We start from the raw sequence: 27,939 nt of genomic DNA on the forward strand, positions 1-27,939 counted from the left end.
CTTTATCACTGCCCTTGGCTCACAGCCTTGGTTTGTTTATCTTTGTTTCAATGTTTCTTATTCATTGCCACTGAATTTCACTTTCTTTGTTCTCTGTCACTGTTACCTCATTGCTTTAGTTACTGCCTTTGTTCTCTGTTAAGCTTAGAAAACAGTTTAAAAACTTCAACTATACACCCTAGTCTCTGTGGTTCGACCCTGCCTTGCACACTCACTACAACAGACCCTGTGCACTTGCAGGTATCATCAATGTGACTCTTTTATAGAGCCATCAAGTTTTTGGCGCCGTTGCCTGGGATTGGTGCTGTGTAGTTGAAAAGAAAAAAAAAATCAAAAATCAAAACAAAAAAAATTTGCTCTTGTTTTCTGTTTTCAAATTTTGCTGTAACTTAACTTAGCTATATTAGTGTAACTGTCTTTAGCCTTGCCCTGTAGCCTGTGCTCATTAGCTTGTTAGTTTTGTTGCAACTGCACCTGCATTCATTCCATTTCATCATTGCATGTCTGTCCTATACTTTTGCATCTTAGCATCTGCATCTGCATTTCATTCCATTTCAATGCATCTGCATCTGTAGTTTTTAGCATCTTAGCATCAGCATCTGCATCTGCTGCACCACATACATCATTGCATATTTGCATCATTGTTCTTGCATCTTTGCCCCGTGCTAGCATGCTAGTGTAGTTGATATCATTCTGTTCTGCAACTGTAACAATATTGTTGAGTGCATTTTGCTACTTTGCCACTGCAGCATTGTAATTCTTCAATTTTGCTCACTTTGATATTCAACTGCACTCTTCACCTGAACTGCACTGCTTTATGCAGTTCTTCATTCCACTTACACAATTCCCTGCCTTTTTCTGTGTACTGATCACACACATTTAAGTGTGCAGGTAGATGGTGTTGTTGCTTAACTGGACAGCAAGCCTAAGAACTGGAAGAGAAGAAGAGAAAAGCATGGTGTGGCTAGGCTTCAACTGAACAGTACCTGAAAAGCTGTTGCTAGCAGCACTGAGAACCAAAGGCTGCTGTTGTTGAGCTGCTGCTGTGCTGCTTTTGCTGCTGTGGAATTGTTGTTGTGCTGCTGTTGCTGCTGTGGAATTACTGCTAGCTGCTGCACACCTGTTGCTGCTACTGCTGCTGCTAGACCAAGGCCCAAGCTGGGCTGCACAAGCTGAGGGAAGGAGCAAAACAGTAAGCCTAAACTCAAAACAGTTTTGTGGGCTTGTATGAATTAGTGTGTGTTTCTGTTTTAGTTCTGAGGACTTGCAATTTAACTGAATAGTGGGCTTGTTTAAACCAGAAGCTGGGCTTGGTACTTAACTAAACTTTGGCTTCAAAACCCAACAACCCAATTGCACCACTCTCACTCTGTTTGAAAACCCAACTGGGCCCCTGAACCCAGTTTGTGGGCTTGTTTAAATTTTCTTTGGGCTTGATTCTGGGCCAAGTTTAACTGAATTCTGGGCCTCAAACAAACTAAAAGCCAAAGATCTCTAAGCCCATTAGCTGGGCTTTTTCCCTAAAAACCAAAAAGTTTTTTCCCATTAAAACCAAAAGGCTTTTTCCCATAAAAACCAAATGTTGTTCATTCCCTTAAAAACCAAATTTTTCCCAAAAAGTCCAATCCCATTAAAAACCAAATTTTCTTGTATAGAGTCTAGTAGATAGTTTCTTAGTTAAATCTTTTGTTTCTTTTGTACATATTTTGCTAATCCAATGTGACTCTTAACTAAAATATGTTGGATTTTTGCCTTGAATAACGGAGTTCTAATCTTGCTTTCGCCGACATCCGGGTATTCTCTTTCCTTTTTCCCTGCTCAGCATAATCCTCTCCATATGTTGTATTATAATTCTTTACATCTTTTGAAACATTGAGGACAATGTTTAGTTTAGGTTTGGGGGTATAGAGTAGATACCACGATCACATGCCATAATTGAAAACAAGAACTCCTTCTTTTTGAAAAAAAAAAAAAAATTAAAAAAACATAAAAATGGAGCTTATTTACCTTGAAATGTTGACTCTTGTGCATGTATGTAAACATAAGGATTCTTAGTCTAGATATTTAGGCACCCTGATTCTAGCACAATTCACATGTGATAAGAAAATTGCACGCGCACGATCTACCAATACATGTATAGCCTCGATCTTCAAGGTGTTTGATAGGAAGTTAGATTGCCAATCACTTTAGAATACTGAATGAGACTTGACTAGCTTGTTCTTTGGTTGGCTGGGATAGAAGTTGGAGGATACGTTAAGAAAAGCAACCATAGAATTTGACCGGATGCATTCGATAAGGGCCACCTCTTGCTAAGAGTCATGTAATTATGTTTTTCTTTTTTGTTCATGTATCAAAAGTGTCACTATGTTGTAAAGATCAAAGTTATTTCTTCAAAAAAAAAAAAATCAAAAAATTCAGAAAAATCAAAAAAAAAAAAATCAAAAAAATTCAGAAAAATCAAAAAAATATTAAAAAAAAAATCAAGTATTTATTTATTCCATGTTTTGTCATGTTAAAGACAATAGTTCTTTCTTGTTCCAAAAATAAAAGAGAGTAATCAATGTAAATAAGAGTCATGTAAAGAGTCATCTTTTTGTTGTAAATAGTCTTGTAATAAGCAAGGAGGGTGCAGCCATCGATGTATAACGCGGGTAAACTGAAATATCACCAACTCATTGGGTGAACATTCACAATTCTCGTAAAGACGGACATCTAGCTTGGCTTAGAATTCGGTTCTTAGCCTAAAAACTATCTCTTGGTGATTAGTAGTCATAACTTCAGGTCATTCTAGAAACATGTGTAGATACACTTTACACTCTTATCACGTGTCTTTAGTTGTTATCAGTGCTAGGATTGTGCCTTTGATAGCTAGATTGACATCTTCATTTTAATGTGAGCTTCTACTGTCTTGCACATGTCACATTTCATGGAATCTGAGCTTATATTTTGTCCTAGAACTTTGTAGGTACGTTCTAAGCAAACCTTCACGAGACTTCAACTCGTCCACTAGGGACACTTAGTGGTTTAAAAGGCTTAGTGCATATGCTAAATGCATTCGAGAGACCAGCGACAGTGGTATAGGTAGGATTTTCTTAGTTTTGTTTTACTTGAGGACAAGTAAAATTCAGTTTTGGGGGTATTTGATGAGTGCTAAAAAGTGCATATTTATATATATTTTTCTTGGCAATTAACTCATCTTTTGTGCTCTAATTCTCCATTTTAACCCATATTCTGTATTTTCATTGTTTTCAAGAATAAATACTTTTCTTAATTAATTTTGCATTTTTAGGTACTAAATAAAGCCTGGTTAACTCACGGAGTGAAAAGAGCAAAGAAACGACAAAGACTCCCGCAGAAAGGCAGCGAAGAATGATTTTTGCTAGAGTCGGACCAACTAGAAGTGGGCTTGGAAGAAAGAATTTGTTCTTAAAGAATAAGCGGGCTCAGATTTGTCTAAGCCCAAACTCTAACCTAAGTCCAAGACCAAGCCCAAAGCCTGCCTAAGCTCGTAGCCGTCAGATTGGATCCACAGATGCATCCAACGGTCGCTTCATCACAGTGCATCAAATTCTGAAGCTCCTGTCAAACATCATAGCACCTAACTCCATCTTGAGCCGTCAGTTTTGATGTATTATGCATCCAACGGTCGCTCAAGATCTGCATCCATCTCGCCGTTAGATCCAACTCATCTCATATCATCCAACGGTCTATCTTTGCGAATCATCAAAACTTGATGAAACACTCAACACCCTAGCATCTAGGTTTATAACCTAAAACCAAACAAACCCTTCTCTCCATCGTGTTTTTTTCTTCTTCCCCCTTCTTCTCTTCTGCAACTCCATGTCCAGTGCCACCAACTCCACGGCCCCGCTCAACCACCACCTCAACCACCACCATCTCATCTCAAATCAACCAAACACCATAACCCATCTCCACTACCATCATTACAACCTATCTAGCCACCTAATTTCCCATTTTTATACACGTTTTTCTCAAAACCCTAACGTGTGAAAAATTGGTAAATTAGGTGAGTTAGGAGAGCAATTGGAGGTGTGGGAAGCATCAGGAGAAGAACTGGAAGCATGGGTGAGAGTTATCATTCGTTTTCAGAGATTAGGTAAACCTAATTTCACTTTATTCGAAACCCTAGTTTTATGAATTGGGGATTTTTGGGGGTCGAGCTAGACACAAATTGGAGGTATGGGAAGCAAGAGAAGATGACAAGGAAGATTGGGTCGAAGCTATTGAGTGCTATCAGTGATTAGGTAAAACCTAATTTCATTTTTCTATGCAAACCCTAATATCATTGAATTGGGAATTTTTGGGGTTTTTGATTGTTGTATAAATAGGGATGATGGGTGTGTGTTAGAAGTCATGCCTGGACTAGCCAGTGCTTCACCCAAGAGGACTGGAATAGCCAGTGCCTCAAGGGTTAGTTTTTATTTTAAATGATGTTGTAAACTTCAATTGTTTTTATCCTATCCATGCTTTGATCTTGTTGTGCTTGAATTGTCTAGGATTGAACATCCTTTTAGGTTGTTAAAACACTAAGCAAGCTTCTCTGCGAGTAGTTGCAGTGTGAGAGCCCCAATTACTACAAGGTTTAGAATTATCTTAGTTCCTTTAGCCTGCTTTCTAGACCAACCCTTAGATGAACAGCCGGCTTTGAACCGCAACTGTCATCTAGTTATTCAGAAAGCCTAGAAGCTGACTTATAACTAACAAGGGACAAGAACATAGCTGGAGGACCTGCCTTTGTTTCTTTATCACTGCCCTTGGCTCACAGACTTGGTTTGTTTATCTTTGTTTCAATGTTTCTTATTCACTGCCACTGAATTTCACTTTCTTTGTTCTCTGTCACTGTTACCTCATTGATTTAGTTACTGCCTTTGTTCTCTGTTAAGCTTAGAAAACAGTTTAAAAACTTCAACTATACACCCTAGTCTTTGTGGTTCGACCCTGCCTTGCACACTCACTACAACAGACCCTGTGCACTTGCAGGTATCATCAATGTGACTCTTTTATAGAGCCACCAATATGCTCCTTCACGTTTGTACCTACTTACTTTCAGCTTTTATGTTATGGCTAGGGCGATACACCACAATATTACCTATTCGGTGTGGAATTCACGACACCAATATTATAAATTGTTTGAAGAATGAGTTTGTCCATATACATGTTTGTTTATTTCAGTGACTTGGTCACTTTTTAATGTTTGGTAAAGCATGTTTTGTTTTCCAAGTCTTGCCCATGATTTCTTGAAAGTTAAATGTTATTTATACAGGGCATCCCTTCTAGGGATGATGTGCTCACCCATTCCCACTTTCAGTTTCAGAGACAAATCAGAGTTGCGAAACGGAAGCTTCGAGGAGTTGAGTCCGTTAGTTTGTTAACTTCGGCTATGTTTATTATGATGTATATTATATTTGTAAACCAAATAACTATTGTATATGTATCATTTGAGAGGAATTCTTGTATATATATATATATATTTCAGAGCGGGGCTAGTTCTTGGGTTATGTTCTGTAGAAGATTTTTTAATTGAATGATAAAGTAAATGATTTAGATTCCTTAGTGCCTCTTTAATTAGTTAATCTCCTGGATTAGTCAGCTGGTAGCTTTGGGGACGCTACATAGAAGAGCCTAATGCGATATTAGCAATTAAAATTCTAAGAAATGGGAATGAGTTGGCTTTAACCCAATATCATTACATTGAGAATTTCTCAAGAAGTATGGTCATTTTGATGACATCCCAGCCATCACTCCTTTGGATTCTAATGTAAATTTAATGAAGAATATTGGTCGCACTCATAATCAACTTGAGTATTCCAGTGTTATTATAAGTCTTATGTATGTTATGCATTGCACAAGACCGGACATACCTCAATCCGTGGGAGTGTTATTTCATTTCTCAAGTAATCTAGGAGTTGAACACTGGAGAGCAGTTTTAAGAGCATTGGCTTACTTGAAGGGGACTATTGATTATGGTTTGCATTATCAAGGCTATCCATTTTTATTACAAGGATACAATGATGCTAATTGGAATAATGTAGAATATAAATCCAAGTCGACTAGTGGATGCATTTTTACATTAGGAGGTGTTGCTGTGTCTTGGAGTTCCAAGAAGCAAACCTGTATTTCTGAAAAATGTTGTCAAAATTGATAACACTTACTGTTAGAGCGTAGCTCGGTTGAACCCACCAAGCGTTGGTATGTCAAGTTTGGTTGTCATATTTTAGTGAATCAAAAAATCATGTTTAGAGTCGCTTGATTATGTACTAGAGTCAACTTCATACAGGTTAGCTTGAAAGTATTAGGATAATGAGACTTTACAAGTATTGCGAAGACTTGAAGATGTGAAGAATCAAGGAGCTACAACGACAACATCATTCCCTAATGTATCTTTCAAGTCGTGCATATTGAAAACAAAACTGCGAAGCCTGATTGAACTCTATATAGACATAGTATTAAGGAATACAATACGAGGTTTATTGCTTAACCATTAAACTTTGTAGATAAGACATCGCTATAATCATTTGAATGCTATTGTGATTATGTATGGGTATGAGGTGAGGATTTCATCCTAGGGAACAATGTTCACATGTGTTCTAAGGAAGTAAATTCATGAACTTGGTTTGTGAATCGAAAAGGAAATCGCCAGGTGTTATTGGTATTGTTATTCATTGCATATCTTTTGAACATCCAATATGTGTGATTAGTATAACCGTACATGACTTGTTTGTGTTCTTGGTAAAACTATTCACAAATGCCTGACTTATGTATTGGTATGACTTTTATTAGTGAAACCGATCTTAAGTAATCACCTGAGATGGTATGACCGAGCTTGTGATTTTATGTCTGACCAAATCTGGGAAAAGGGGAACCGATCCTAGTAAGAGGTGCAATACATCACAAAGGGGAATCGATTCCTGTATGAGGTGCAACAAGTTTGTAACAGAAATGGGAACCGATCCTATGGACATGTGCAACACGTTTTTAGGCAAAGAGGAACCTATCCTATAGACATGTGCAACACATATAAGTTAGATACCATATATATGTGGGGAACCAATCCTAGTACCTAGTCAACCGAATTTTGGAAAGCTAGTGTGACTATGCACATTACTCACATGGAAGGTAGAACCGACACTTGTTTTGGTAGAACCGTTACACCCATGTGTTGTGTTTTAATGTTATTTGATCAATCACATAGTTCTTCAAAGTAAGATGAACCAATTCTAAACTTGTTTGAAAGTGTGGCAAATCGGTTTCAAGGTTGTAAGTATGAAATAGGACATACAAAGTAAGGATGTGGACATACTTTGAACACGTGCTGTGAATGTTTATTATTTAATTGTTCAAAGTTATTCCTTAATAGCTAAGGGAAGAAAATCTCAGGATCGAAACATAAATAAGTTAAGAATCTTTTAATTAAGGTTATTAATTTCATTTTTAGGAAAATAAGAATTAGTAATGTGCATTTACTAATTAGAGATTTTCTGAGAGATCATTATTTTTGGACAGAGCAGTTCCGGGAATTACGGAAACCGAATTTGTGCTTTAATGAATATCTTGAGAATATTTTCGGTTTTCGAAATTCCTTGGTGTCCAAACTTACTAGTCTATAAATACTTGAAGTTTGCATTTCTAGCAAACTAATCCTTCGTAACAACAAACTACCTCTTGTTGTGTTGCTACTGGTGAAGCCTCCTATTCAGAGAGGAGAGTAACCTAATTAGGCGAAATCTCTTACGGCCGCTCGTTTTAAAGTCTTCTTTGGGATTAAAAATCTCTATTAGTACCGTTTGTGGGAAACTAGATAATTGCGGTTTATCTTTTGTTTTCGATTGATTTGATTGACTAACGGTGGTTGGATTTTGATTGCACATAGTTTGTTTATGCTTGAGGATCTTCTCTTATGATATAAGATTCACTCAAACTAGTTCAGAGTTTCGACAGAGATCTTTAGAATGTTGTTAGTTCTAAAGACGATCTTGTGATAATCCATTGTTAATAGACTCCGTTCTGTGCGTGATTGATCACAAGAGATTCAAGTGATTGTATGCAGGTGTTTATTGAAGATCTAAGAAGATTTGAAGACAAAGAAGAGTTTGAAGATTTCTGATTTGGGGTTCATAATCTTTGGCGTGCACAATACTTGTTTCGGTAAAAAGAGGATCCAATTAATAATCTGTTTTATCCTTGTGATAGAATTGGATTGATTAATTGAGTAGATCGACATCAACACAATTCTTTGGATTAAGAGTGTTGATCACAAAATCTTAACGAGTACATTGGTAATTGAACATAAGATAGATCTAAGGACCTGATGAAGGAGTTTATGTTAAGATAAACAGAAGAGCCTTTGTCCGACTCATATCACTTGGTTGAAGAGAGTTGATACCAAACAGATTTGTTGTTCCTTTACTGTTTGGAATATGAACCAAAGGAATTGTTCCAAGCACGTGACTTATTTATAAGTTGGAGGCGTGGGAATACAGACATAACTAGGTGAACTATAGGTTCAGTTGCTTGGTCTCAACTATGCGAAGTTAGGTGTAATTTTTTGTAGCGGATTAATCCTGAGAGTATTCAATTCTGGAAAAGGTCCCGAGGTTCTCTGCATTTGCAGTTTCCTCGTTAACAAAATCTTGCTGTGTCATTTACTTTTATTTTCCGCATTATAATTGTTTTATTATAATTAAAGTAAATCACACAAACGTTAATTCCTATTACTTGATAAGTGAATTCTAATGTGTTTGGTTAAGTCCGAACCTTTTTATCAAGTAAACATACTTTGTTGTTGTATTATCTCGATCTCGTATCCATAGACGATCAAACGAAGTGTGAACCGATTAGTTGCATTGTATCGACTCAGTCCATAGACAATCACTTTCGGAGAAATGACTTATAGGTAGGAAAATTTTTAGATTGAGGTATATTTGGGTGCCCTCGTCTTTTCACTTACAGATGCATGTAAGAAGGCAGAATGACTTAGAAATTTACTTGAAGAGATCCCATATTGGAAGAAGCCAACTCTAACAGTCTTGATTAATTGTGATAATCAGACTACGATTTTTAATGTAACAAACAAGACATATCATGGGAAGAAAAAAAATGAAAGTCTTAGATATCAAATTGTGAGACAACTACTCAAGAAATGAGTAGTTTCTGTTAACTTTATCGATTCAAAGAAGAACTTGGCAGACCGTCTCACAAAGAGTCTACCAAACGCAGTGTTTTCAATAAAATATGGGGAAAGGGAATTAAGGTCCGTGAAAGAAAGTTGATCACCCATAACAGAAACCTAACCTATGTTTTGAAAAAGATAAACAAGTTCAATGTGGTACCAACAAGTTATGGATGTGGTTATGGTACACTAATTATAAACTTCCCATTTCAAATTAGTGCAGTAGTTCTGCAAGAAAGAGGTTGGATGAAAATCCTTAATGAGTCTATGTTTGTTTACAGGTGTATCGCCGAAGCACCTTAGATACTTATCTATATGAGTATGGAAATCAGGTCGTTTCCTAAGAGAAAAAGACCTCTATCTAAGAAGACTCATGAATCCAAGATAAGCATAGGTCCATTAATATACTGGGTTACTGAACACACAATCTCTGAAATAAATATGTGTGGAGATTCCGGTTTTATCCTATGGGATACTTGGTTCAAGACTAGTTTCACCACCGAACCTCGATAAGGCTTTGAATTTGTTACACTAAATGAAGGTTTAAATCCAAAATATACCTGTCATTTATGTATTGATTTCTACGATGATGCTTATTTACCAACTGAGCGTGAACTATGTTGGTCTGATCCCACTCGGGATGATGCTTATTTCCCAACTGAGCGTGAACTATGTTTGTTTGATCCCACTCGAGTACGTAGGCAGTCACTTTAGTGAGGCAACCACTCTGATTTTAAATTTTCTTGTTTTGCTTTTGCGTTTTTTCATTTTTGAAAATAAGGGAAGAATGTTGGATATTTTTATAAATATTTACCGCTATCCAGGGGTCCGGGAAGGGGGTATAAGGGAGTGCAATCATTGAATCCAACAACGCTGTTAGGGCTTCATTGTATCCTGAAAGCAATGTTTTGCTGACTGATTGTACTCGCCAATTATTTGGAAAGGGTTGAAATAATTGCTGAAAAGAATCGTACGGCGGCCTTCAAGCTTAGTGATACAACATTCTTTTCGTTGTTTGTTTTCTTCCTCTGGTACTCTATTTTCCAACAATTAATACTCGATTGTTTAAAATATCTCTCTAAAAAAATATAATATCCTGATTCCAACTAGACTTACAACAGCCAATTTTTATCTAACTAATAATAGTTTAACTAATAAATTCTACCAGTCCCAATAACATTAATTCATAGAGTAAAAATACAGGGCTCAATTGGGGGCCCTGAAAAAATAATTAGCAGCCCTAGATTCCTATCCCCACTCATGGGAAGAGGACAAGGGGTGTCTAAATACCATGAAAAGACTATATTACTCCAACCCTTGGGATTGTGATACATGTCAACCTATTAATTTTTATTTTTTTTAGTTTTAATTTTTTTAATTTTTATTTTGTTTTAGTTTTAATTTCTTTTATTTGTTATTCTTTTTAAAAAAAATTATTTTATTTTTTTGCCGAGATTTGTATGAAAAATTATCGTGGTAGTGAAGTGTTTCATTGACGACTCTCAAGAGTCGTTACTATTTTAAAAACGACCCTCTAGGTCGTCATTGTTTCTTTGACGACCCTCAACAGTCGTTAATGATTGAAAAACGACCCTCAAGAGTCGTCATTGTTTGAATGACGACTCTAAACAATCGTTATTGCATATAAAAGGGTCGTTATCTTCTCCGGAAAAATACATCAAAGGGTCGTCATGGTCTTATTCAATACTATTACAACCCTTTAATGTTTTTCCACCACTAATAACTCTCCGAAGATAATAACGACTCTTTTATATGGGTTAACGACTGTTTAGAGTCATCATTGAAACAATGACGACTCTTGAGGGTCGTTTTTGAAATAGTAACGACTCTTGAAAGTCGTCAATGAAACACTTCACCTCCATGACGATTTTTCATACAAATCTCGGCAAAAAAAAAATTTAAAAAGAAATTGCAAACAAAAAATTTGAAAAAATAAAGGTTAAAATCAAATTAAGTAAGATTAACAACTAATCAACTCAATTAACACTAATGATTTGGGGTGGTTTAGCCATTTTAAAAAGAATGAGATAAGGGATAACCCTCAATTACTATTTCATGACATTTTTTTATCATGTAGCTAGGGGTCCCCAATTATTTTTCCAGGATCCCCAATTCAGCCCTGTCAAAATAAAGCATGTGAAGAGAAACATGCCAAAATAATACTTTCATGAAAGATTTTTTTACTGACGCTAGGAGTGAGGAATGTCAGAGTACCCCTATTTTCAGTATTCCTCGATCACATGAAACGTGGCTGTCTGTTAATAGGAGATACTGGGATACTAATTTTCCTGGGCGTGTATCATTATGGAATTTGGTGGACCCAAGTAAATTATTATCTCAATTTGCAATCTTGATATTGAGACTAGAAATGATCTATATCCCGCGAATTGTCCCGACCAGACACAGTGGGATATGATGCATACTAAATCCATTCCTGCTAAACTACCGGGTTGGGAGGGATCCAATCCTGTTATGTTTTTCGGGACAATCCACGGGATGTGTAGCACTTCAATATAACCCCAAGGTCAAAAGTTTCAAACAGGTCAAAAATAACATGATTTATAAAAGGGGTTATCAGTTTTTGGAGGCTGATACCATTTGGACGATCCAACGGTCTGAATCTTTGTCCTTATATGCCATGGTATCAGCCCAGAGGAAATCTGGTATCCCCTTTATCAATCGTGAAAAGTAAGAAGAAGGATAATGCGAAAGGAAGAGCATGCATACCTTTAAGCCACTCGTTATTCTCCATTCTGGAAGCAGTAACCAATTTTTTTGTCCTATTCATAGCAGCAACATATTTAGGATGATCGCATTTCATTCTAGTCTCATCAAAATAACTCTTATACGTGCTAAGTGTTTCAACCTGACCTCCAATTTCATTTACCCTACCCAGCAAGTATACAAGCGGAGATTCACAAGGGTCATCCTTAATGGGCCTGACATTAAACATAAACATGTCTTCGCTCCAAGTTCTCCACGTTCGGAAAGTTTGTAAAGGAGTGCACAACTCCTTTACAGATAGCAGAGAAGGATATATCTGCACCGTATATCCCCATGAAACTGACACCGACCAATTCCGTTTGAAGTCGTAGCATACACTTTGTTGCAATGTTCTAGACGGATCCATGTTATGTGCATCCATCAGCCTCTTAATCGAATCCAATCGCGTCTTGTTCGGAAATAACGGTTCCACAAAATCGAGATGGTGTAGCGACACCAGGGGCGCTACTGGATGTGCGGCTAACAGTCCGTACGTGTCACCTCGTACATCAATCTGTAAATAAGCAAACATAATAAAGGTTTAGTCGGCAAGCATTGTCGAAAAAGATTTTCACTTTGGGAAAAACAGACTAACGAACGTGCTAGGCCCAGGTGTGCTTAGTGCCTTAGTGGGAATAGTGAAAGGGTGCCTTAGTGTCACACCCCAACCCCATGCTGCCATGCACGACGAACGTGCATTTTTGTTTGAAAAATGCATGTGAGAATGAGTTTCATCCCTAATGGCAAAATGTAACTCTGACGTGTACACAGATTGTTGTATTTATATATTCAGGACCAACACCGAACAGTTGTCGAAAACTGAGCCCTTGTCGAATAATGGACACTTGCCGAAACAAGGAACAAAGTAAGAAAGACAAATAAACAGAAAATCTGAAAAAGAAGTAAAGAAAATAAAGAGAAATGTACCTGATGGAAGCCAACTTCTCTAGTAAGAGGAACACCAATATCAGCTATACAAGAAGATATCCTTTCATCTGAACCATACAAATTCGGATAACTGTTAATGCAATCATCTAAATTCCGAGCTAATTCAAACGCTAATCTATAACTAATAGCAAAACCACCACCACCAAATGCCATATTATACGAATGCAAAACATCCTGTTCGACGCTTTCTGAATTACCACCAATGTAATACATTTGATTATGATCATATTTTGATAAAACGCTGATTAGATTTTCAGTGAAAAATATCGTATCATCATCTCCTAATACAAACCACCTCACATTCTTTAACCCGAGTTTAAAGCTTTCTAAAACGATTCTAGCGATTCGAACAGCTGAGTTTGATCCAAAATTTGAACTGTTTTCTGAGACTTTGTATGGTGGAGATTCTATTAACCATGAATCGGGTTTTTCATCTAACCATATGTATCCACGAGTAATGTTTTGTTTCCACCATAACTCTGTATAATGACGACGATTTTCCCATGTTTTTACTGATCCATCGATTCCAAATAAAATGTGCGAGATGTTTGTTTTCTCATTGAAATCTCCTCCTCCTCCTCCTCCTCCTTGTAATGTAGTGTTAGGATTGTGGGTGACTTGGGAATTCTTAATTCCCTGGTTACAATCCGAGTATTCGATTCTGAGCCAATGAAATTGGTTGGAAACATGAGTGAAGGAAAGAAGTACTGCATGTTGGGTGCAATAATAAAAAACAAGAAAAAAATCAAATAATCAAAAGTTATTGATACTTAGTTCCTTTATAATGGAAGTGATCGATTTGATGAAACGAATGAGCTCCCTATATCTCCGCAACAACAACAAGGCAAAACTTTGTAAAAACAGAGTGAGTCACGTGTTCAACACGTTGTCCTTAAGACATTAGCGCCCGGCTACACTCAATAGTGATGCTATAGCCCTCACAGGACGGATATCTCCAGGATAAAACACCCTACTACACCTACTACTAGCATATGTAGTAGATGCTCAACTTGAGCTTGGCAACTCCGAAAAAACCGTTAAGGAAAATCGCGAACTCTTAAGAAACGCTATAAAATATTTTCCCTTAGGGGTCCCACTAAAATATAGAGCAACCCCTTTCCCATACATTTTACAAAAGTAGTGAATTTCTTTATATAATGAAATAAAACAATTTAAGAAGAAAAACTCCCCGATGTGGGACTAAAAGGTTTATATAGTTTCTTAAAACTACTAAAAATTGGAAACTCCACGATGTGGGACTAAAAAGTTTCATTCACAAAATAAAACAATAAATTATAATTTTTTATTAAAACTTTAAAAAATTATTTTTTTATTAATCGTTTTCCAACAATCCCCCACATGAATGAAAACTCAATAAAACATGAAAACACAGATAGATCTTGGTAAATCAACATCCCAACCTCACGATCCAAACAGACTGATCGTGCAAGTGTTGAAATCATACTAGTCATTTCTACGTCCTCTCCCTCACACAAAAGTGTGTTGACCCAGGGTCATACTATGGATTGCATAAATCATAATAGTATTGAGAGCTTTCATCTTTAGTTCTCACATGGTGAGACTATAGGTATCTTTCAGCAAAGTGAAAAAGCATGAACTAGTGAACCCTTAGTGACCTTTAGGTCCTAAGTTCCAGGAATACCAAAACCATCAAAACGAAAATCACATAAAAGCGCAGGAAATACCATTTTAGGCAGAGGTGTCCATGAGGTCTTGAACCTTTGCTTAGTAATATATTACCGGAATTACTTGCTAGAGACAGTGAACTATGTCTTGAACTGCTAGCATTTGATGTAATTCGTGATAACAACCACGGGTGATATCTCCAAGATTGCTGCCAAGCTCGTGTCGTTTTGTCCAATTTGGCCCTGGACATATCCTGTTTCTCAGAATGCTCTAGAGAATCAAAGCTCATATTCTCATAGGAAGCGGCGCACTTCCTCATTCAGATAGGTGAGTTTCCATAAAGAGTGTTACTGCTACACCCCACTCCAATCTTAAATTGAAACTATAGAACTCATTAAGACTTCTTAAAAGTCATCCTTCACATGCAGTCACACTATCACGTCTACACCATAGGGAAGGGACAAAGAATAAAATTCTCTGATAGTGTTTACCTTTACCCACCACAAATTAGTTGTCTCATTCGAAACCTTGATCTTGGGATCTCCAGTCAGCAAGGTTGAGTATCCTTCATGGCAAGTTTAATTTATGAGCTTAAGCCCCTTCCCCCTCGATGCATTTCTAACTATCTCTTGGGATAAACCTTTCGTCAAAGATTGCGCGATATTCTCCTTGGACTTTATCCAATCAATGGAAATAACGCCGATTGAGATTAGTTATTTTCAGCTTTAGCTATTATATCTTGGCTAACACAATGTATAGATATAGCTGGCACAGGCCTATGCCAGAGAGGAATGTCTTCTAAAAAACATCTTAGGCACTCGGCCCCCTCTCGTGCTTTATCTAACTCAATACTCTCAGATTCCATAATGAATTGAGCAATATATGTTTGTTTGTAAATCTTCCAAAAAAAACCCTGATGCTAGAGTGAAACATATCCACTCGTAGACTTAGACTCCTCTGAGTCAACTATCCAGTTTACATCACAAAGTCCCTCAAGGACAACAAGATACCTTTGATAAATCAAATAAAAGGTAATAGAGTATTTTAGGTACCATAATACTCTACTCAGTGCATCTGAATGCTATTGCTCTGGACTACAATTATATCTACTTATCTTACTCACAATATAGGCAATGTCTGGACTCTTACAGTTCATTAAATTCATCAGACATCCTATAACTCTTGAGTATTCAAGTTAAGATACTCCATGACCCTTTTTTCTTGAGTCTACATGAATAATCGTACGGAGTACAAGCAGGATTACAATCACACTGATTGTATCTCTTAAGCACAAATTCAAAATAATGAGAATGACAAAGACTACATATGTTAGATTATTTTCTAATCCTCATCCCTAAGATTACATCAACAGGGCCTAAGTCTTTCAAGTAAACGTTCTCATTCAGCGCATGTTTTTAGTGGAATTAATCACATCTATGTTTGTATCAAGTATAAGCATATCATCAACATACAAGCATACAATCACACAAGTATCCTTAACAAGTTACTTGTAAATATACTTGTCAGATTCATTAACTTAAATCCACTACACATTATCATATGATCAAATTTTCCATGTCACTGTTTACGTGCTTATTTTATAAACCATACAAAATTTTGTTCAACTTACAAACTTTGTCATCATAACCTTTCACTACAAAGTCCTCAGGTTGGTCTATGTAAATTTCTTTATCTAATTCACGATTTTAGAAAAGCTGTCTTAACATCCATCTGATGTATCTCTAATTTGTTTATGACAACAATAACAATTAGCATCTCAACGGAAGTAAATATCGTCACATGTGAATAAGAATCAAGGAAATATACACCTTCTTTTAGTTTATAGCCTTTAGCTACCAACTTAGCCTAATATTTTTCTACAGTTCCATATACCTAATGTTTCCTCTTAAAGACTGATTTACATCTCATGGTCTTATTCTCTGGAGGTAAACTATAAACCTCCCAAGTCAGGTTCCGACGGACTGAGTCCATTTCACTAAATGAAGCTTCTTACCAGAATGGGGTTTCAGTAGATATCAAGGCTTCTTTACAAGTCCAGGGCTTAGACTAAGCTAGGCATGTTATGAAGTCGTCTTCATAAGAAGTCTCAAGTCTAATTGTTTTACTTCTCTTAGGCTCAACCTTAACTTTATCTTCCTTTAAGATAAGTTCTGACTATTTGAAAATAAATCTAGGGGATCAACAACACTTCTCTAATGAGGTACAAGTTTAAGAATAAACATGTTCAAAGAACTCAGCATCCCTAGATTATGTAACAATATTCACAACAAAGTCAGAAAAAATCACACCAAAGTCTGAAAAATCAGAACACACAACCAAAAATCTATATGTAGAAGTATACTCAGCATACCTTATATGAAGACACAATCAACATTTTTGGTTTCTATCTACTTCTTTTAGGAAGACGAATGGAAAACTTAGTCAAACACCCCCACACTTCGACGCATTCATAAGAAGGTCATCTACCTATCCATAAATCATATGGAGTTTTATCTGATCCTTAAGGGTACTCTATTCAGGATATACTAGTTAACATGACTGCCTCCTCCCACAAGGCCGCAGGTAATCCTGAACTAATCAACATGACAATTATCATCTTCTTAAGGATACAGTTGTTATGTTCAAGGCTTCTAATTGGTTTTGAACTTAAAGTTTATACATCTTAAGGCTTCTAAGGCATCATCCTTATCCCTAAGCAAGCATACAAGACATTACCTCGTACAATCATCTACGGAAGTTATAAACCATCTTTTACCACAGTGATTTTGGGTTGAACTCATGTCATCTAGGCCTAACTGAATTAATTCTAAAGGCTTAGAATTACTCTGAACATTTGTGCTAAAAGGTTTTAAAGCATTTGATTCTTCACAGATTTCACTTTTGTGTTCAAAGTCCAAACTAAATTTGGGTACGCAGCCTATGCTATCCAGTTAAGCATTGACTTATAAGTTTACGGTTACAAGCTTACCACATAAAACAATCAATCACATAAAGAAAGCACAAGAATCAACTATGTTCACATCATCAGATTTTTCCGTTAAGCTTATATAGACCAAAGTCCTATAACTCTTGCTTAAAAATAACTGCCTTGTTACAACAAGTTTTCCAGATTCAATTAAGATCTTAAATTTTTCCATCTACAATAGAACAAGATACAAGATTCTTGCATATGCTTGGAACATGAAAACTTCATTCAATGTGAGAGTATTACAGATATGAGCTTCTGCTCGACCTTTTCCTTTTATGCAACCTCTATTGCAGATGAGTTACTAAAAGAGTTTCTCGACATCCCCTATCCTCTGATAGGAGGTGAACAGGTCTCTGTTTCAACAAACATTCTTGGTGGCTCCAGAGTCCACCTTCTGGTCTCTCACATTGGTTGTTAAAATAACTTCCGACATCATGAATAAACTCGTTCTAATTTTTTCAACTAAATTAGCATTAACTTTCTACTTATTAAGGTTTTATGTTGTCTACACTTTACTACCGTATGGCCCGGAATTTTACAAACATAACAATCACCCTTAATTAAAGTAACGCCGGATTCAGTTTTACGAAACATACCTTTCTTATGAAGACTACAGTTAGAGTTGTGTTTGATATTCCCGCCTTTTTCAGCTTTGGAAGATTTGTGTCCATCCACATGCGCCTGGTAGCCATGTTCCTTTTCAATTTCATGTCACAATCTTCGTTTATACTCTGACCACGGACACAGTAATTTCTCAATCACCTAATACACCACATCTCACAAACCTTAGTTCCGAAACGGAAGATAAAATATGAGTTTTGAAGATAATATCTAGATTTACAAACTTCGTTTGAACCACCATATCAAAAACTCATGATTACCCCATAAAAAATACTTTAGTTAACAACAAAAGTTTGCCCGTCAGAATTTTTCAGGAACATTTGTCTGTTTTGTAAAATATCAAACAAAAACTTTTACAACTCCAAAAATTCTGAAATTTTACGTGTGTAACTATCAGGATGTCTACTACGTTGTGTCAAAAGGGTTCATCGAAATTCCTTCTAGGTTAAGAGATAATCTCGAAACTCTACAGCTGACCAAAAAATTATTTTTGTTTTTCAGTCCATAATTAACATCCATGATTCACAAACCAACCAACCATTTTCGATTATTACAAATTATAATGTCTTAAGATTGTTGGGTGCAATAATAAAAAACAAGGAAAAATCAAATAAGCAAAAGTTATTGATACCTAGCTCCTTTATAATGGAAGTGATCGATTTGATGAAACGAATGAACTCCCTATATCTCCGCAACAACAACAAGGCAAAACCTTGGAAAAACAGAGTGAGTCACGTGTTCAACACGTTGCCCTTAAGACATTAGCGCCCGGCTACACTCAATAGTGATGCTATAACCCTCACAGGACGGATATCTCCAGGATAAAACACCCTACTACACCTACTACTAGCATATGTAGTAGATGCTCAACTTGAGCTTGGCAACTCCGAAAAAACCGTTAAGGAAAATCACGAACTCTTAAGAAACGCTATAAAATATTTTCCCTTAGGGGTCCCTCTAAAATATAGAGCAACCCCTTTCTCATAGATTTTACAAAAATAGTGAATTTCTTTATATAATGGAATAAAACAATTTAAGAAGAAAAACTCTCCGATGTGGGACTAAAAGGGTTATATAGTTTCTTAAAACTAGTAAAAATTGGAAACTTCACGATGTGGGACTAAAAAGTTTCATTCACAAAATAAAACAATAAATTATAACTTTTTATTAAAATTTTAAAAAATTATTTTTTTATTAATCGTTTTCCAACACTGCAACTGAACTAGAAGTGTAAACATTAAAATGAACCATTTCAGAAAGACAGATATAAATACTCTGTTTTTCTCTGTAGGTAACATTTCTATACAAAAAACTTGTAAACTGAAGAGATGGGTGATTTCTTTCAATACAAAAAAATACTGTTTTTCTTTTATCTTCACCTTGAGAAACTCTCTAGCCTCTAATGGTGGTTCAGGTTTTTTAAATTTTCACTTACCTCTGTTAATCAGCATCTAATGTCGAAAGGTTATTCATGGTATCAAACGAAGGCACTGTATTTGAGAAGAAGTGAAGTACAGTAGGTTTTTTCAGGTTTTTTCATAAGTCTGAACCTTAATGGATTTCCTCAATGGGAGTGTCTCTGTTTTAACTTTGCTAAAATATGCTCAAGGTGCAATTACTTCCGTGTCCCCTTATAAATCTGAAAACTCTTATAACAACCACTAAAAAAAATGACTTTTACTTATTATAGGGAGTTCAGTACAATTAGTAAACTCCAAAAATGGCATTGTAGTAGACCATCCAAAAGTTGTCAGGGTTCTAAGATCGACTGATTACAGGAAAGTGTACACGTAGAGGATCGTGTGGGTCTCGTTCTCCATTCCATGTGTAGCGCAGTAGAGACAAACAAGTTTTGAGAATCTATGAACGTCCACTCAAACTAAAGACTGGAGTTTCTGTGGCAATCAACCAAAATTTGTTGTTTTTATAATTAATCGAATCGATCATGTGTTGCGAACTTGAGATCACTCATTTCCATACCAAACTTTCATTCCATTGAGCGAGGGAAACGTCAAATTCCAAATAGCAATTGTTAAAACTATCGCCTAACCCTTAACGAGGGCATCAAATTTACTCAAAAAGAAAAAGAAAAAGTTATGGAAAAAGAAAAAATAGGGAAAAATGTTGGACAAAGTAGTCGCATGAGAATAGTGTATGACATAAGCACATTGTTATATGCCACGACGTTTTGATATACAATGAACACTGTGATGTAAAATTGTAGTTGCCGTCAATGTAGTCAATATCGGAATTCGGTGAATATCGGTCGAGTACCGAGACACGATATTTCAGTACTTACCGGTGAAATATCGATCAATATCAGCGAAATATCGGCCAACTGGCGATATCGGCATCTCGGTGAAACACCGAAACCGATATTATCGGCGATATTTCGGTCATTTCGGCCGAAATTAAATACATTGGTTGTCGCCACTATTACAGTCATGTTATTACACCGGATACTCTTTTTTTTAATGCAAAAAACTACTTCATTTAAGCCATAATTCTTGCTGATCTTCCTTTCATCCCTTACCATATTTTAAATTCTTTGGAGCAGATCCTATGGGTAGTCTCCATCTGGAGACTAACTAGTTTATATGAAAGACTACTCGCCCATATAAACGAGTGAAACTACTATGGGAAAATACAAAAAAAAAGACATTACACGGGAGACAGTTTCCCGTTTAGTTAAAAAGAAATTGAATTTTGGACCAGACAGGGGACTGTCCCCCGTCCAAAAAAAAAAATCTTCTTAGACGGGGGACAATAATCCCCCGTCAAACAAAAAAACCTAAAAAAAAGCTACATGGACGGGGGATAGTCTCCCGTAAAAAAAACGAAAAAAAAATGTTTTTAACGGGGAACTGTCCCCCATTTTGTACTAAAAGCTTTCTTTTTCCTGACGGGATAGTCCCCCGTCTATTTTGAAACTCCCAACCACTCGTTCATATGAACGAGTGTCCGAAAGAATTTGGGGGAAAAGTGGGTCGAAGCCTATCCATTGGAGACCCTAATTTGCTCAAATTGGTAGTGCACTCTTTCAAATGAAAAAGTGACACTACCCATATGATTTGCTCTTAGGGATGTCACCCCAAAAATTAAAGGAGTAATCGTTGGCTCTAGCTTAGTTAGCTTATTACATGGGCTATTTTATTAGCCGATCTTTTTACATGACTGACAACAAAAAACGAAAGGGAAGTAGCTAAATGTTTTTTTTCATCTGCATACCCTTAATTCATCCGGTGAACCATAGAATTGGCATTTTTGATAGAACTAACTGCATTATGATAGTTTGATTCATAAATAATGGTTTGTAACTTCATTTCCTTGGCCCATAATATAGCATGTTTCAAGGCCAAGCACTCCGCCTGCTCCGTGTATAATCCTCCATTGAAGTGTCTGCCCCTGATACCTCTGACTGTACCTGCAAAATCTCTGATTATTAGACCATCCCATTTTTCTTAGTAAAGTGATCGAATGAGGCATCAATATTCATTTTTAGATGATTCTTTGGAGGAGGAGTCCAAACTTGTGAGTTCTCTGCTAAGTAATCCTATCATGCTGATGCAGATTTTCTGAAATTCAATGATTGACTAGGCTCCTGACAGGATTACAAGAAAACCAACAATTGTTTTTTTTTTTTTTGTTTTGAAACACCTTCATGCATCTATTTTTCAGATATGCCAAGTTGTGCACATTAAAGTTGACATCCAATAAATAGTATTTGGCTCTTCTTGTTGACTATAAGTGAACCAGGTGGAAATCCAAGATGTTACATCTATGTGTTGCATCTGAATGTTTGCTACGTTAACATTCATAGCTAACCAAATAGATCTAGCATAATCACATTCACAATTAAATGTTGTAAGGTTTCTTCATGTCTATCATAGTGAGGGCATTTGCTCTTTATGTCTGTTTTATAGTAGCTAGGTTTTTTCCCCGTGGGAACAATGCCTCTCAAGCATTTCCATATAAAGAGTTTCACTTTATGAGGAACTTTAGTTTTCCGGAGATTTTTCCATAATGTTTTTGTGATCCTTTGATATTGATGGCTCCTTAAATGTGCATTATAATCCAGAGCCTTGCAAGCTGACTTGACAATGAATTCCCATGTCCTATTCGGTTCAAATATCATCTTATCTTGTCCATGTTGAACTAGATGCATCTAAAGAACTAAATCTTCTATGTGTTTAGGGAAGAGATCTATAACTAATCTTGTATTCCATCTCCTGGGATTTTGAAGCATAAGGTCTGATGCATGCAGAATTCTGGCTGGTTCTCTATAGTTTTCATTAGGAGTTGGAGGAGTGTCCAATCCTCTAATCCACTTGTCACACCAAACTAGGGTTTTAGTTGCACACCTTACATCCCATCTGTGGAATTTCCTAACATTCTCAAGACCTAATTCAATCCCTTTCCAAATCCAGGATGAGTTTTGGTGTTTCTGCTGCAGATGTATGAAATCACAATATAGAGAATATTTAGCCTTCATGTTTTTACCCAGGGCTTATCAGATTCAGTACACAGCCTCCATGTCGGTTTGGTTATTAAGGCCATGTTGTACTGTTCTAAATTTTGAAAATAAAGCCCTCCATCTTCTTTTGAAAAAACAAAGAGATTCCCAAGAAATAAAGGTAATACCATTCTTTCATTTGTTGCCCCACCAAAGTTTCCTTTGCAGAGTATCTAACTATTGCAAGGTGTTTTTTGGTAGTCTGAAGTTACTCATATAGTGAGCAAGTATGGAGTTTAAGACTGTTGAAGTAACATTTTATCAGTAAAATCCCATTATAGCATGTCAAAGGATTTTGACATGTCTAATCTTGTTTTATTTTTTGATATTTTCATAGAATGAATTATCTCATGGGCCATTATGATGTTATCATTAATGAGTCTTTTTGGAACGTAAGCGGCTTGAGAAGGGGATATAATCTTTTCCATTAAAGGTTTCATCCTTAAAACAAGAAGCTTTTGAAAAGAGAAGGGTACCCAAATACACCAGAGTCTTTTTTATATCAACCTATAAGTCTGGTACCAAGTGTGATCGTCTATGGAAAAAGTCGACAGAATGCGACAACTTGAATTTCAGATAATAGTTACGGTCCGAAAATGATTTACTATAGGATAAATATCAAGTGATTTGGAATTAACGTACAAGTGTAATTTACTTTAATTATAATAAAACAATTATAATGCGGAAAAGTAAATGGCAAAACAAGATTTTGTTAACGAGGAAACTGCAAATGCGGAAAAGTCTCGGGACCTAGTCTAGTTTTGAATACTCTCAGAATTAAGCCGCTATACAAAATATAATACCAACTTCGTATAGTTGACACCAAGCAGACTATCCCTATCTACTTAGTTCCTCAGTATCCCTACGCCTTTGACTTCTAGAGTCATGCACGTGAATATCAAGTCATTTGGATCGTATTCTAAACAACAAAGGAAGAATCTATTTGGTAACCACTCTAATCAATCTTGCTACAAGATAAGATGAGTTGTTGACAAAGTCTCTTATGTTTAATCTAATAAACTCCTTTAATATAATAATCAATCTATTCAATAACTAATGAAATAGTCAAGTATAGATTCACAGTCAACCAATATAGATCTCAAAGAGAAATATAGAGAATGACGATATCACGCAACTAATCAATCAGATCTATCTGAGAAAAATCGATTCTAGTTGGATCCCAGCCGATCAGGGTTTTGTGCACTAAATCCACAAGATACGAAAACTAATAAGAATTATCCCTCGTCTTCAAATATTCTATTCCCTTCAAATACATGCACAACACCACTTGAATCTCTTGTGATCAATCACACAGAATGGAGTCTGTTAACAATGGATTATCACAAGATGTATTTAAATATAACAACAGTTCTAAAGATCCTGTCGATACTTTGATCTAGTCTGAGTGAATTATATATCAGAAGAGAATATTCTCAAGTATAAACAAACTAGGTGCAATCAAAGTTTCAACAACCGTTAGTCAATCAAATCAAATCAAAAACTAATAACACTGCGATTATTTAGTTTCCCACCAACGGTACTCGTAGAGCTTCTTGATCCCACAAAAGTCTGTAAACGAGCGGTCGTAAGAGATTTCACCTAATTAAGATACTTTCCTCTCTGAATAAACAGTTCCACGAGAAACAACAAAATAATGAAGTTTGTATGGATCTTAGGATAGATTGCTAGAAATGCAAACTTAGGTATTTATAGACCAAGGACCAAGGAATTTCCAAAATCGAATATATTCTCAAGATATGCAATGAATGCCCAAATTCGGTTTTCCTAATTCGAATAAATGTTGGTCCAATATTTTCCGAAATCTCTCATAAAAAATCTCCAATTAGTAAATGCACATTACTAATTTTTATTCTCTAGAGCTATGCATTAATTGCTGGTAATTAAAGCATATAAAACCAAAAACCTTAATTAAAATATTCTTAATTTATTTCGGCACATGATCACCTTGAGTACCAAGGAATATCTTTGAACAAAAATGATAAGAGTTACTGCTCATGTTCAAAGTATGTTGATATCTTTACACAACAAATCCTTATTTTGTATTTACATGGATTTGCTTCTTGGAATCGGTTCTACCACACTTCCAAACAAGTTTAGAATTGTCTCTACCAGTATTCCAAGACTACTATGTGATCGTTCATACCAAGTCACAATGGTTAGTTGTGATCGGTCCTACCAAGTCACATACACGGGTTCGGATCGGTTATACGAATCACTAGGATCGGTTCTACCTAAGCATGGCACCTACTTGTGATCGGTCACACCATTCACTAGGATCGGTCATACCAATTATAAGGATCGGTCACATAACCACTTATGATCGGTCACACCAATTACAAGAATCGATCATACCATCCCATGTTGATTACTTATGATCGGTTACACCAATACCAAGACCGGTCATGCCAAATTATAAGTCTAGGTATTGTGATCGGTTATCTAAGATGCATAACCTGAGTTAAGATCGGTTTTACCAACTCACAGATATTGGTCATCCAAAGATATGCAATGAATAGCCGGACCAATAAACCTATTGATTTCCCTTTCGATTCATGAAACAAATTCATGAATGTACTTCCTTTAAACAAATGTAAAACATTGTTTCCTAAGATGAAATATTCACCATACACCCATACACATAATCATAAAACTATATACAAGATTATGTTGATGTCATATCTATGAAGTTCAAAAGATAAGCGTTATACTTCGTAGTATCATTCCTTAATACTATGACCATGCTATTATGATCATGTCTCATCACTAGAGTATTATATACAATATGTGTAGTATATACAACTTCACACGTTATGTTTTCAATATAGCACGACTTGAAAGATACGTTAGGAATGAAAGAAGTTCAAGTCAATATTACTAACCTCAAGTGGAAGGATGATGTCGTCATTGTAGTCGTTACTTCTTCGCATTCTTTAGGTCTTCGGAGTAATACTTGTATGTCTCAACATTCCTAGGATTTCTAGTCTAACCTAAACGAAGTTCACTCTAGTATTTAATCAAGCGACTCTAGATGAGTTTTGATACTAAAATATGACAATCAAACTTGACATACCAACGCTTGGTAAGTTCAACCGAGCATGCTCTAACAGCTTTGAAATGATTTTGTGGGAATAATTACATAAGCCAATTGGCCTGTAATCATTTGGAGACACATGATGCTGATATTTAAGGATCAAACATGTAATAGTTTGATTGATATGACCTGGCATTTTATTTTTTTGAAGAAGCTTTGGACCATAAAAGTTATCTCATTGCGATTGATAAACCCCACAGGGAAGCCATTTGGTCCCGGCGCACTCCAGCTAGACATGCTTTTAAGCTTATTATAAATTTCTTATTTTGTCGGCATCATCATTAACATCTCATTATCATTCTAAGTAATGATTGGTTGAATGATATAAAAAGAAGAATTATGGAGTTGAGGAGCATATGTTGTGGCCATAGAATAAAAACGATTTGTAAGGAAATTAGCTAAATCTTCCTTTTTATGGTACCATTTTCCTGAAGAATCCCTAAGAGCAGTGATATTATTTATTGATCTTATCCTATTAGCCATAGAATGAAAATAATTTGTATTATTATCTGCATCTCTAATCCAATTGTCTCCTGATTTCTGTTGCTTGAACTCTGCTTCTATTCTTTCCCTGTGATTTAGTTTGTCAACAGTATATTAGATTTGGCTGCTGGTGTCATCACTGTATGGAAGCAATTGAAGATGAGAGAGTTGATTTTTAAAATACTTAATATGTTTAGTGATGTGACTAAATTGTGATTAGTGTATCGGAAAAATTGTGATTGGTTGTAGAAGAGTTCCAAGACTTATTAATTAACTCAGCACGTGAAGAATCCCTCAGCCAACATTTATAGAATTTTGAAGATTTATTAGGTTTGTAGCATTCAACTTCAGTAATTAATAGAATTGGACAATGATCCAATGCTCTAAATGGAAGATGATATAATTTAGAATATGGATATTCCATTTTCCATAAGGCATTATGGAGAGTGCTAAGTCAATTCTCCCTCTTTTATATCCTCTTCCATTTGTTTTATTGGACCAAGTATAGTTTGAACCTATGTATCCCAAATCCATCAATCCAGCTGAATCTATTAAATTCCTAACCCAGTTTTCTATAGAATAATTATTTGAGTTTTGGCCCTTGTTATTAAGATGAACATTGAGATCACCAAAAACCACCCAAGGTTGAAAAATATTATCACTGAGATCTTTCAGAAAATCCTATTGTATTTTTTTCACATCTACATGAGTAGATCCATAAATACAAGATAATAACCATTCATGTTTTGAAGGATTGGATTGAACTAAGACACGAATCATATTATCCTTGCTACTGGCCACCTCACAGGGAAAACCTTGTTTCCAAAGCAAAATTAGACCCCCAGATAAACCAACAGAATTCACAAACCAGAAATTAGGATATGAATATCTTTGAGAAATGAATTTAGCTCTATCAGAACTAATCTTTGTCTCCGACGGGAAAATTAAATCTAGATTGTGATCCTTAATAATGTCTCCCAAATAATCCCTATTTTCTTTTGCCACAAAGCCTTGTACATTCAATGAAAGTAATTTCATTATGATACAGTAACGATATCTAAGAGTTTATGAAAATTAATGATACTAATCTTACAGAAACTAAAGACAGACAATGGGTGAAAATGATATAGCTTGGTTTTAGAATTAAAATAGAGAAAGCAGAAGAATACCTGGTCAGCAGCACTTAGATTTTTGCCTCGGAAAGTCTTTGAGTGGTTGTGTTCTGCTACTGTTCCATGATAAGATTGGTAAGAATTAGGTGTCTGGGGATGATCTTCCAATGCGAAATGAGTATTTTCTGATGAATCTTCATTTAGGCTAGTTGAATAATGACTTGATTGATTCATCTCAAAATGACGAATTAGAGACTGAATTGGTTCTTTGAAAGTTCTTGAATTATGAAGATTTTCTAGATCTATATTTTGAGCATTGAAATCATCCATGGAAACATCAAATTCTCCCATTGCTAAATATGATTTAAGAAGATTCATTTGATTGCCAGCTCCCTGATCCAAAGTATCATAAACAGAAGAGTCATGTTGATCTCTAGAATCGCTAATCATAATACCCTGATTGTTATGTTGACCCGATTCATTAAGAATTCGAGTATTTTGATCTAGATCCAAGACATAACTAGGCTCTCCCTCTCCCAT

The 27,939-nt window shown here is 35.9% G+C and overlaps 1 protein-coding gene across 1 annotated transcript; it reads right to left on the reverse strand.

The window, feature by feature from the left end:
- Window positions 1–480: 480 nt before the first annotated feature.
- LOC113295422 lies at window positions 481–27,939 on the reverse strand. The gene is made up of 5 exons (XM_026543762.1): window positions 27,457–27,939; window positions 12,902–13,558; window positions 11,939–12,488; window positions 1,104–1,172; window positions 481–704 (listed from the first exon to the last, which is right to left on the reverse strand). Exons 1-5 carry the CDS (start codon window positions 27,937–27,939, stop codon window positions 481–483), a joined length of 1,983 nt encoding a protein of 660 aa, XP_026399547.1.

This window comes from Papaver somniferum, chromosome 7 (genome assembly GCF_003573695.1).
Source record: "Papaver somniferum cultivar HN1 chromosome 7, ASM357369v1, whole genome shotgun sequence".
Classification (NCBI taxonomy): domain Eukaryota; kingdom Viridiplantae; phylum Streptophyta; class Magnoliopsida; order Ranunculales; family Papaveraceae; genus Papaver; species Papaver somniferum.